The sequence below is a fragment of the Coregonus lavaretus genome, assembly GCF_964263955.1.
Source record: "Coregonus lavaretus genome assembly, contig: HAP1_SCAFFOLD_8817, whole genome shotgun sequence".
NCBI lineage: Eukaryota > Metazoa > Chordata > Actinopteri > Salmoniformes > Salmonidae > Coregonus > Coregonus lavaretus.
Genome location: NW_028165533.1, coordinates 6,666 through 18,768, shown reverse-complemented (window position 1 = coordinate 18,768; position 12,103 = coordinate 6,666). Strand labels below are relative to the sequence as shown.

General features: G+C 40.6%; 1 protein-coding gene across 1 annotated transcript; it reads left to right on the top strand.

The window, feature by feature from the left end:
• Positions 1-2,181: 2,181 nt before the first annotated feature.
• On the top strand, positions 2,182-10,603 carry LOC311115742 (dystrophin-like; the record flags this gene model as incomplete). Its single annotated transcript, XM_084190889.1, has 3 exons — positions 2,182-2,348; positions 9,194-9,305; positions 10,467-10,603. Coding segments are annotated over 3 exons (416 nt in total), but the record flags the coding sequence as incomplete, so codon positions are not given.
• Between the last annotated feature and the right edge of the window lie 1,500 nt (positions 10,604-12,103).

Genomic DNA, 12,103 nt, shown 5'->3' with positions numbered 1-12,103 from the left:
CCCTTACATAGCCTGGAGGTGTGTTAGGTCATTGTCCTGTTGAAAAATAATTGATTGTCCCACTAAGCCCAAACCAGATGGGATGGCGTATCGCTGCAAAATGCTGTGGTAGCCATGCTGATTAAGTGTGCCATGAATTCTAAATAAATCACAGACAGTGTCACCACCAAAGCACCACCACACAATAACACCTCCTTCTCTGTGCTTTACGGTGGGAACTACACATGCGGAGAGAATCCGTTCACCCCCACCGCGTCTCACAAAGACACTGCGGTTTGAACCAAAAATCTCAAATTTGGACTCCAGACCAAAGGACACATTTCCACCGGTCTAATGTCCATTGCTCGTGTTTCTTGGCCCAAGCAGGTCTCGTCTTCTTATTGGTGTCCTTTAGTAGTGGTTTCTTTGCAGCAATTTGACCATGAAGGCCTGATTCACATAGTCTCCTCTGAACAGTTGATGTTGAGATGTGTCTGTTACTTAAACTCTGTGAAGCATTTATTTGGGCTGCAATTTCTGAGGCTGGTAACTCTAATGAACTTATCGTCTGCAGCAGAGGTAACTCTGGGTCTTCCATTCCTGTGGTGGTCCTGATGAGAGCCAGTTTCATCGTAGTGCTTGATGGTTTTTGCGACTGCACTTGAAGAAACTTTCAAAGTTCTTGAAATGTTCCGTATTGACTGACCTTCATGTCTTAAAGTAATGATGGACTGTCGTTTCTCTTTGCTTATTTGAGCTGTTCTTGCCATAATATGGACTTGGTATTTTACCAAATAGGGCTATCTTCTGTATACCCCCCCTACCTTGTCACAACGCAACTGATTGGCTCAAACGCATTAAGATGGAAATAAATTCCACAAATTAACTTTTAAGAAGGCACACCTGTTAATTGAAATGCATTCCAGGTGACTACCTCATGAAGCTGGTTGAGAGAATGCCAAGAGTGTGCAAAGTTGTCATCAAGGCAAAGGGTTGCTATTTGAAGAATCTCAAATATAAAATATATTTTGATTTGTTTAACACTTTTTTGGTTACTACATGATTCCATATGTGTTATTTCATTGTTTTGATGTCTTTACCATTATTCTACAATATAAAAAATAGTAAAAATAAAGAAGAACCCTTGAATGAGTAGGTGTGTCCAAACTTTTGACTGGTAGTGTTCAGACTTGTTTGGTGAGCTACTCATAGGTGGTCTGCGAGCTACTGGCTCGCAATCAACCTGTTGGAGACCCCTGAGCTAGATCGTGTAGCTAATATCAGGCCAGGGTGACAGCTAAAGCATATTTATTGCTTTTGCAGTTTGATTTAAAACATGATTATTCTGAACACGCCACTATGGTTTTCTTCACGGTACCCAAGCCAAAATCAGATTCAATGCATTGCTCAGTTATGTATAGAGCCATGTCAAGGTTACTCAAGCAAAAAGCAAGTTTAACTTTAAAAAACAGATTAAAAAACATCACAGCTCCTCTCTTCTTTCTAAAGATTTAATTGAACTGTACTGTATAAAAGAGTGTGAATATGTTTTTATGAATAGTGTGTAAATAGTGTTTTTGTTGTCTTTTGGTGCCTTTCTAATATATAACTCTTGTCCTGTACTTTGCCATATTTTTGTACGTTTGATGTGGACCCCAGGAAGAGTTGCTGCTGCATGTGCGGTAGCTAATGGGGATCCTAATAAACGAAACTAAACAAGTCCCAACTTCGGCAGAAAAGTTTCAAATTCTTGCTGAAGTTTCTAGCCACAAGCATAAACTAGCTAGTTGGGAGGGCTCACTAAGACGACTGACTGAACTGACGCAACCAAATCCGTAATACATTATGGGCCCCAGGCATGTCCATATAGCTGCGCGCTTCCCTCTCAGATAGTTTACTCACTGACCTTTGTGGGTAGCCGTGGCAAATGAAAGGTCAGGTGTGTGGGCTGTGTTTTGGACAGCGGCCATCTCGAGGTGTAAAAGGATTTAATAACTTGGTAAATGCTAGGGAATATAGGTCTAACACTAGGGCTGTGTCTGAAATGTCACCCTGTTCCCATTATAGTGCACTGCTTTTGTTATGGGTCCTGGTCAAAAGTAGTGCACTCTATAGGGAATAGGGTAACATTTTGGATGCAGCCTAGTTGTTGAATTAACTTTGACTTGAAACCCCCAATTCCTCTTTCCTCTTCCTGTCCAGGTGACCAATAAGGTGGAGCTGGAGCCCAGGCAGTTTGTTGATTGGATGAGGCTGGAGCCCCAGTCTGTGGTGTGGCTTCCTGTGCTACATAGAGTGGCGGCTGCTGAGACCGCCAAGCACCAGGCCAAGTGCAACATCTGTAAAGAGTGTCCCATCGTAGGGTTCAGGTAAGCATACACACAGACGCACATAGGCACAAATGTGCACACACACTCACAAGCGCGCACACACACAGCAACTTTGATGTTAGCTCCTTTTAATTTTAATTGTATTTATTTATTTTTGTGGGGTAGATCAGCTTTAATATTGCAGATAGATTGTGGCTTCTATCAATGTAATTGTCTGCAACATTTCCAATCCCCAATTTTTTGGGGGGGTAAATATATATAGAAATTATATATATATTTTTAAAAAACAGTTGAAGTCGGAAGTTTACATACACCTTAGCCAAATATATTTTTCACAATTCCTGACATTTAACCCTAGTAAAAATTCCCTGTCTTAAGTCAGTTAGGATCACCACTTTATTTTAAGAATGTGAAATGTCAGAATAATAGTAGAGAGAATGATTTATTTCAGCTTTTATTTCTTTCATCACATTCCCAGTAGGTCAGAAGTTTGCATACACTCAATTAGTATTTGGTAGTATTGCCTTTAAATTGTTTAACTTGGGTCAAACGTTTTTGGTAGCCTTCCACAAGCTTCCCACAATAAGTTGGGTGAATTTTGGCCCATTCCTCCTGACAGAGCTGGTGTAACTGAGTCAGGTTTGTAGGCCTTCTTGATCGCACACGCTTTTTCAGTTCTGCCCACATATGTTCTATAGGATTGAGGTCAGGGCTTTGTGATGGCCACTCCAATACCTTGACTTTGTTGTCCTTAAGCCATTTTGACACAACTTTGGAAGCATGCTTTGGGTCATTGTCCATTTGGAAGACCCATTTGTGACCAAGCTTTAACTTCCTGACTGATGTCTTGAGATGTTGCTTCAAAATATCCACATAATATTCCTTCCTCATGATGCCATCTATTTTGTGAAGTGCACCAGTCCCTCCTGCAGCAAAGCACCCCCACAGCATGATGCTGCCACCCCCGTGCTTCACGGTTGGGATGGTGTTCTTCGGCTTGCAAGGCAACCCCATTTTCCTCCAAACATAACGATGGTCATTATGGCCAAACAGTTATATTTTTGTTTCATCAAGACCAGAGGACATTTCTCCAAAAAGTACGATCTTTGTCCCCATGTGCAGTTGCAAACCGTAGTCTGTTTTTTTAAATGGTGGTTTTGGAGCAGTGGCTTCTTCCTTGCTGAGCGGACTTTCAGGTTATGTTGATATAGGACTCGTTTTACTGTAGATATAGATACTTTTGTACCTTTTTCCTCCAGCATCTTCACAAGGTCCTTTGCTGTTGTTCTGGGATTGATTTGCACTTTTTACACCAAAGTACGTTCATCTCTAGGAGACAGAATGCATCTCCTTCCTGAGCGGTATGACGGCTGCGTGGTCCCATGGTGTTTATATTTGCCTACTATTGTTTGTACAGATGAACGTGGTACCTTCAGGCGTTTGGAAATTGCTCCCAAGGATGAACCAGATTTGTGGAGGCCTACCATTTTTTTTCTGGATTTCTTTTGATTTTCCCATGATGTCAAGCAAAGAGGCACTGATTTTGAAGGTAGGCCTTAAAATAAATCCACAGGTGCACCTCCAATTGACTCAAATGATGTCAATTAGCCTATCAGAAGCTTCTAAAGCCATGACATTATTTTCTGGAATTTTCCAAGCTGTTTAAAGGCACAGTCAACTTAGTGTATGTAAACTTCTCACCCACTGGAATTGTGATACAGTTAATTATAAGTGAAATAATCTGTCTGTAAACAATTGTTGGAAAAATTACTAATGTCATGCATAAAGTAGACACTATAGTTTGTTAACAAGAAATTTGTGGAGTGGTTGAAAAACAAGTTTTAATGACTCCAACCTAAGTGTATGTAAACTTCCGACTTCAACTTTATATTTTCCTTTATTATTGTCACGCCCTGGTCGTGAGAGGCCTGTTGTCTTTAGTTGGTTTGGTCAGGGCGTGAGTTTCTATGTTATATATTCTATGTTTACGTTCTAGTTAGTCTTTTTCTATGTTTCAGTTCTAGGTTGTGTGTCTATGTTTGGCCGGGTGTGATTCCCAATCAGAGACAGCTGTCGCTCGTTGTCTCTGATTGGGGATCATACTTTAGTAGCCTGTTTGCCTACCTTAGTTGTGGGATCTTGTTCCTGTTAGGCTGGTATGTGTATATCCTTTTGGACTTCACGTTACGTTGTTTCTTGTTTTGGTTTGGTTTGTATGTTTATTTAGTTAATAAACATGTACGCTTTTCACGCTGCACCTTGGTCTGACCCGTCTCTCAACGTTCGTGACAATTATTTTCCCCTAACCCTACCATCCCTCCCCTAACTAGACTAAACCAATGGACAACAACACTTAGGCTTCTACTTCCAGCTTATACATAATATATATATTTTACAGACACAATGTATTTGACAATAGTTATCTTTTGTTTGTTATTAGTCCCATCCTTCAGCTCCACTCAACCCCCCCCATCTATCTCTGAACACCATCCAGTTCTGATTTCTATTTGCCATATATTTTTCTACTGCGCTGTGATGTTTCACAAAAGTTCTGAACCTTTCTATTCTCATAGATTCTACATATTGTAAATTAAAGATAAACATTTTTGCTAAGAGTATTATTATAATATTGATCGATTGACTATGCCTTTTAAATCACCCAGCAGTGCTATTTGCAGAGGTAGCTCCAGGTAAATGTTGCAATTTTTCAGCCGTTCCTGAACCTGCGACCAAAAATAAGCTATATGGACAGTACCAAAACAAATGATCTAATGATTCTGTCTCTTCGCAGCAAAATCTGCAGAGCTGGGATGGTTGTATCCCCCATATCTCTAACATTCTATAGTTGAAAGATTATGTATAATAATTTTCATGGAAAAACTCTCAATTTAAAATGCAATGTGTTGTTTTGTGTATCAGTTCATAAACCATGTGCCATGGAATTGGCACATCAAAAATCTCTTCCCAACTATTTTACATTTACATTTTACATTTTAGTCATTTAGCAGACGCTCTTATCCAGTAAACTATATGGCACAGCTTTACACTTTTTGGTCCTAACCTTTTCCAAATATCTTTAACGGTCGCCCCAGCGTGAGTTGTTTTATGCACGTGATGTCAGAGTGCACTCACTGTTCCAAAATATGATTGTTACTCAACAGGACAGTTAACACGTGCTGCATGCTAATTATCTATAGGCTATGTTTCAACTTGTCAATTTCAAAATATTTTCTAACAAGATGTATTTTCTAACAACAGTTTGAATTGACGTGTGTTCCGCATCCTCATTAATTCACATAGAAGTAGCCCATTTCAGTGTTGCAGACAATTTATGTTTGAGGCTTACTGAGCCGGACAAACTTCTCTCTTCGAGGAGAGCCCAAGCACGTCTTCACCAATGTTTCCACAGATCAAGTATGCAGACATTTGCGCAGTTTTGCATAAACGTCTGTCAGACCAAAGATGTTATAATGAGGTGAAGGTTAAACTTCCGGAAATGAATGAAGGAAAGTGAATGATGGTAGACGACACACCCCCTTCAACATGCATACTGCAAACAGACCAAACTCATCTTGTCTCCTCTTATTATCTTTGGTCGACGCGGATTACTTTAGATTTCTAGAAAGTGTTTTACTCAATTATTTACATCAATGGTGAGCTCACCCGTGATGTGATGAATTATAAATAGTAATTGCAATTAGCTAATTCATATTGTGTTTTCTGACAGCCGAGAGTTCTAAATATGACCGCTTGTGTTACGTCAATCTTTCCTCAGTTAGCGCTAGGACTAATGTAGCCTACATTTTCCGGTTTGGATGATTGTGTATGATGTCGCTACTTCTGTGAATGTCTGAACATTGGATCCAAAAAATAAACTTGTCACTTTCAGGACATAACTTTGTAAGGACTGTGTTCGTGCAAAATGTTTCTGTGAAAAAACTGTGGCTAGCTCAAATGCTGACTGTTACGTCAATCGAAACTGGACGTTCTAAATAAGCGTACGCTGCAGGGACCACTGTAGAATTATCACACCCGTTTGTTTGTACCTGTCAAAAGTTTAAATGTAACTGGTATACTTTTTTATTTATCACAATGTTCTTTACCCAATTTTGGTCTTTAATGCAGGGCCGACAGACAAGTTCCTTACTTTCTCCTCCTTCCACTTGCCTCTTCCATTATTGCCGTAATGCTGCAATTAGTTGGTTGTAATTGTGTGTAGAGCAGACATTTCCATATTTTTTTGTTAGCTGCATGTGTGACATAGCTCCACCAGTCCTATTTGTGATATCATTTTTTAAAATCAATTAGTACATTTGAGTTTAACCATAATTTTTGTTGTACTATTTGTTCAGTCTTTTCTGATGGATTAAACTGAAATTGCAACCAACTTTCTATGGCTTGTTTTAAAAATAGCGATATTCTGGAGATTATTTCATTTTCAAATAACCGAAAGGCCATTCTTGAAGATGGGGTGAGACATTCTTACTAATCTCCCAGAGAACCAGTTCGGATTTAAGTATAACTTTTGTTTGACTGAAGCCTTGAGTGAGAGTTCTAATGCTTTAATATTTAATCATTTCTGCCCTTCGAATTCATATTCATTATATAAATAGGCCCATTTAATTTTGTCTGGCTTGCCATTCCAAATAAAATTGGAATATTTTTTGCTCATATAATTTAAAAAAACAAGTCGCTAAGCAAATAGGTAAACTGGGATATGACTAAAGAGTTAATCAGGGTGATTTTTCCACAAATAGACAGGTATTTTCCTTTCCACAGTAGCAAGATCTTATCTATTTTTGCCAACTTTTTATTAAAATATATTGTAGTGAGATCCTTTATTTATTTATTGATATGAATACCAAGTATGTCCACTTCACCGTCAGACCATTTTATTGGTAAACTACACGGTAATGTTAAAGTTGTGTTTTTTTGTGTTCCAACACTTATCATAATTTGGTTGTAATCCAGAGAGGTTAAAAAAAGTATCTAGATAATCTATGAGGCTGTGGAGGGATCCAAATTGTGGATTTAAAAGAAACATGAATAATCAACGTACAATGACACCTTTGTTTTTATGCCCTGGATTTCTAGGCCTTTGATATTATTGTTGGATCTGATTTTAATAGCTAACATTTTGATGGCCATAATAAATAGATATGCCGATAGTGGACCTTGTTTTATTCCTCTTGACAGTTTAATACTTTCTGAGTAGACATTATTTACTATTTTACACCTAGGGTTACTATACATAACTTTAACCATTGTATAAGAGATTCTCCTAAATGTAAATATTCCAGGCATTTATAGATAAATTCCAGTTGTACTTTAGCAAAAGCCTTTCAAAGTCAGCTATGAATTTTTCATAGTGTTCTATTGTTTCCAGTACTTATATTATCTCCAATGTATCGTCCATGTAAAAAACCTGTCTTATATGATGAATAATATCCGACAATACTTTTTTATGTTAGCTCTTTAACACAACTTTCATACTGAGCAAGAAATGTTTTATTTTGTATACACCCCCCCCTCCCCCCCCCCCCCCCCCCCCCTCCCCCCCACATACACACACAGTGGGTTGATGGCATGCTGGTCTCCCTGCATGCCAGAAATCCAAATGTCAGCAGATGATACACTTCTGACTAAATACCAACTGGAGAAGGACGTCTAGAATCACACGCACTCGCACACGCATGCGCACACACACACAGACACAGGCATCCACAAACAATGCATAATTGACCACCCCTGTGATACTGTGGGTCTCAAAAGACTCCAAAAGGTCTCTCTCACACAAACGAACAAACACCACCGGCTGAAATGTCAGTAACAGAATCACATTCTTATGATTCCAAAGACCTCCCTGTGATGAGCTGAGTTCAAAGATGTCCACAGGCTAAACACTATTGTTTGCTGTCATCCTCTGTTACACTTATTTACTCAACTCTCCTGTTCTGCCCTGGATGGCGAGGGGGTATTATATCAGTCACAGTATCATTATGGGAGCAGTGAGACACAACACCATGCTAACCAGAGTTTAGTGTAGTGTATCTCTGGTCCGTCACTAAGTAGTTACACCAGGTACACCAACACCTGCCTTTGGTCGTCTGTCAGTGATGCTTAGGGGGGAACTGGTTGTTCAGACAACAGGATATTACAAAGTAGAAATATGGATCCCATAGAGTCATTAATTAGTGGCCGTCTGTGTCAAGGCTAATGAAAAGATGTTTGTGTAGTAACACGCTGCATGTTGCTGTGTAGTGGGACGTGGGGTGTTCTGTGCTCTACTGTCTGATGTATCGCTATGGGCTCTGTCATCACTCAGATCACCTTGGCTGTGGTAGAGGAGAGAGAGAGGCAGAGGGATGGAAGACTTCTTATATATCGCCTGAATTTGGCCCATCTCAATTTACAGTTGTCTTACGAATGTCTTATATATTCTGATTTGAGTACAATGAAAAGGTGTTTTGGGATAGAGCTGCAGGTGATTCATTTTGATCTTAGCAGTGGAATTGGAGAGAGAAAGTGATGACAGAAAATCGGTAGCTCCCTGGGAGGCCCTGGAATAGCCAAGATGAGAGCATAACAGAACACACACACATGCACGTATGCAAGACACATGAAAGAAGAAGATTGGGAAATGGAGGAAACTGTTTGACGGAATCATCACTCTTATTCTCTTGTTTTCCTACACTTCTCCCCCTCTCTCTCTCTCTCTCTCTCTCTCTCTCTCTCTCTCTCTCTCTCTCTCTCTCTCTCTCTCTCTCTCTCTCTCTCTCTCTCTCTCTCTCTCTCTCTCTCTCTCTCTCTCTCTCTCTCTCTCTCTCTCTCTCTCTCTCTCTCTCTCTCTCTCAATCCTCTCTCCTCCCTCCCTCCCTCCCTAGGTATCGCAGTCTGAAGCACTTTAACTATGATGTGTGTCAGAGTTGCTTCTTCTCTGGACGAACTGCCAAAGGCCACAAGCTCAACTACCCCATGGTGGAGTACTGCACGCCTGTGAGGAACACACACACACACACACACACACACACACACACACACACACACACACACACACACACACACACACAGGTACCTCTGTGCCACCTTATTCTACAAATCACTAGTTCTGAAACTTGTCATGCCACCTACATCAACTTCAGGAGCCCGGAGCGCAGAGTGTGCAAAGCTGTCATCAAGGCAAACGGTGGCTATTTGAAGAATCTCAAATGTTAAATATATTTTGATTTGTTTAACACTTTTTTGGTTACTACATGATTCCATATGTGTTATTACATAGTTTTGATGTCTTCACTTTTATTCTACAGTGTAGAAAATAGTAAAATGAAAGAAAACCCTTTGAATCAGTAGGTTTGTCCAAACTTTTGACTGGTACTGTATATATAGTGCCGTCTGATTTGCTTAATATAAGGAATTATAGCTTTTGCTTTTGATAGTTAAGTATATTTAAAACCAGATACTTTTAGACTTTTACTGAAGTAGTATTTTATTGGGTGACTCACTTTTACTTGAGTCATTTTCTATTAAGGTATCTTTACTTTTACTCAAGTATGACAATTGAGTACTTTTTCTACCACTGTTTGATGCCATCTGTTGAATAGAGATACTCCTTTATTGTATGAAATAAAACGTGTTTCCTCAGAGAATAGCCCCACTCAAAACCAACATTAACACATTTACAGCACCCTCTCTCCCACAGAAACAAACACATTAAATGTTACTGTTATGTCTCCAAAAACAGATAAAGTACATATTAATACTGAAGCACAGCAGATGCCTCGGCACATAACCTGATTTAGGATCTAAAGATTGACATGGGGCGATTCCACTCCAGTGTAGCCCTAAAATATTTTTGGTATCTCATGTTGGAAATACCGACTGGTATCCCACTCTGGCAGGCTTATGTGTGTGTGTGTTTGCGGAAGTTAAATCTCCCTAGTGGTCCTCCGAATGTTCAGCACAGCAGAAGAGTTTCTCTTCAGGTCAGGGCACCATGTCTTTTGCTGGCAAAGGAGAAATCACCACTCTCTGAGAAAATGTGGTTGCTAATTAACTCATTAATGAGGCACACAGCCAGATAAAAAAAAACAACATACATTTAACACACACTTCCTCATCTCCTTCATACAATATTTGTCCTCTCTCTCTCTCTTCCAGACCACTTCAGGTGAGGACATGCGTGATTTCACCAAGGTGCTGAAAAACAAGTTCCGCTCCAAGAAGTACTTTGCCAAGCACCCCCGCTTGGGCTACTTACCGGTCCAGACTGTTCTAGAAGGAGACAATATGGAGATGTAAGTACCTTAAAGGGAGGGGGTCGTTGTGTTGCCCTCCTGTCAAGACTTTCATTTACACTCTCTGTGTGTTTATTTACCTGTCTGTAGAGCGCTATACCCTCTGGCAGACAATTTATCTGTACAGGCTGCTGCTTTGCTGTGGAGTGAGTCTGTCTGGACTTACACTGGTCGCTCGCTCAGACACACATAAATCCTCAGTAATGGTGTTTAACTACATTTACATTTTAGTCATTTAGCAGACGCTCTTATCCAGAGGGACTTGCAGTTTTTTAGTGAGTGCATACATTTTCATACTGTCCCCCCGTGGGAATCGAACCTACAACCCTGGCATTGCAAACGCCATGCTCTACCAACTGAGCTACACGGGACTATTGCAGATTTAGCAGATGCTGGAGTCAGATGGCGGGAGGTGTGGGTTATGTCCCCCTCTCTGTCTCCCCACATCTCTTTATCTCACCCCTTTTTGCTACAGTATATCATCCTCTCTCAGTATCTTTCCATCTCTCTCTCTCTCTCTCTCTCTCTCTCTCTCTCTCTCTCTCTCTCTCTCTCTCTCTCTCTCTCTCTCTCTCTCTCTCTCTCTCTCGCTCTATCTATCTATCTCCTTCACACAGACACACACACACACACACGCACGCACATTCCAGATCTACACAGCCACACTCAGATAAATTACCCCACCATCCTCATTCCACTCCTCTCTCCACTCTGTCTTTCTTTCCCCCCCTCCTCTCTCTATCCCTATGACATATAATCCATTACCAACAGTATTTGGACACCTGCTCATCAAACATCTCATTCCAAAATCATGGTCATTGATATTGATATTGGGCACTGATGTTGGACGATTAGGCCTGGCTCGCAGTCAGCGTTCCAATTCATCCCAAAGGTGTTCGATGGGGTTGAGGTCAGGGATCTGTGCAGGCCAGTCAAGTTCTTCCACACCTTAGGCTTGTGTGCACCACACCTTAGGCATGGCTGCTCGGCCATGGAAACCCATTTCATGAAACTCCCGACGAACAGTTATTGTGCTGACGTACCAATTCACAATAGCAGCACTTACAGTTGACCAATGAGTTTAGGAGTTGTGTGGGTTGGAGTTTGAGAGCGTGCATTTGGGGACTCTTCTTAAAACACATTAAGTCAGACTTTTGTGTGGAGTCAATAACACAACACAGAGATATACACATTCTGACAAACACACACACAAACACACACTTCTGTCAACCCGAGCAGAAAGCAGAGGCGGCAGTAGCGAGCGCAGGCTAATGATATTCCCCCTGAATATATGGCGGTGTTTCTATGTTCCCAGTACCCTCTCTGTCTGTCAAGTAGGGAAAGGTGTCAGAGTGCACATGTGTTGTTTACCCCCTTTATAGAGGAGGAGAGGAGAGGAGAGGGGGACAGAGGATGAGAGGAGAGGGGAGGAAAGAAACAAACATTGTTTAAGTGAAAAAGTGAGTGTCAAGGCAGCTTGTCCTTCAAGACCTGTTGTTG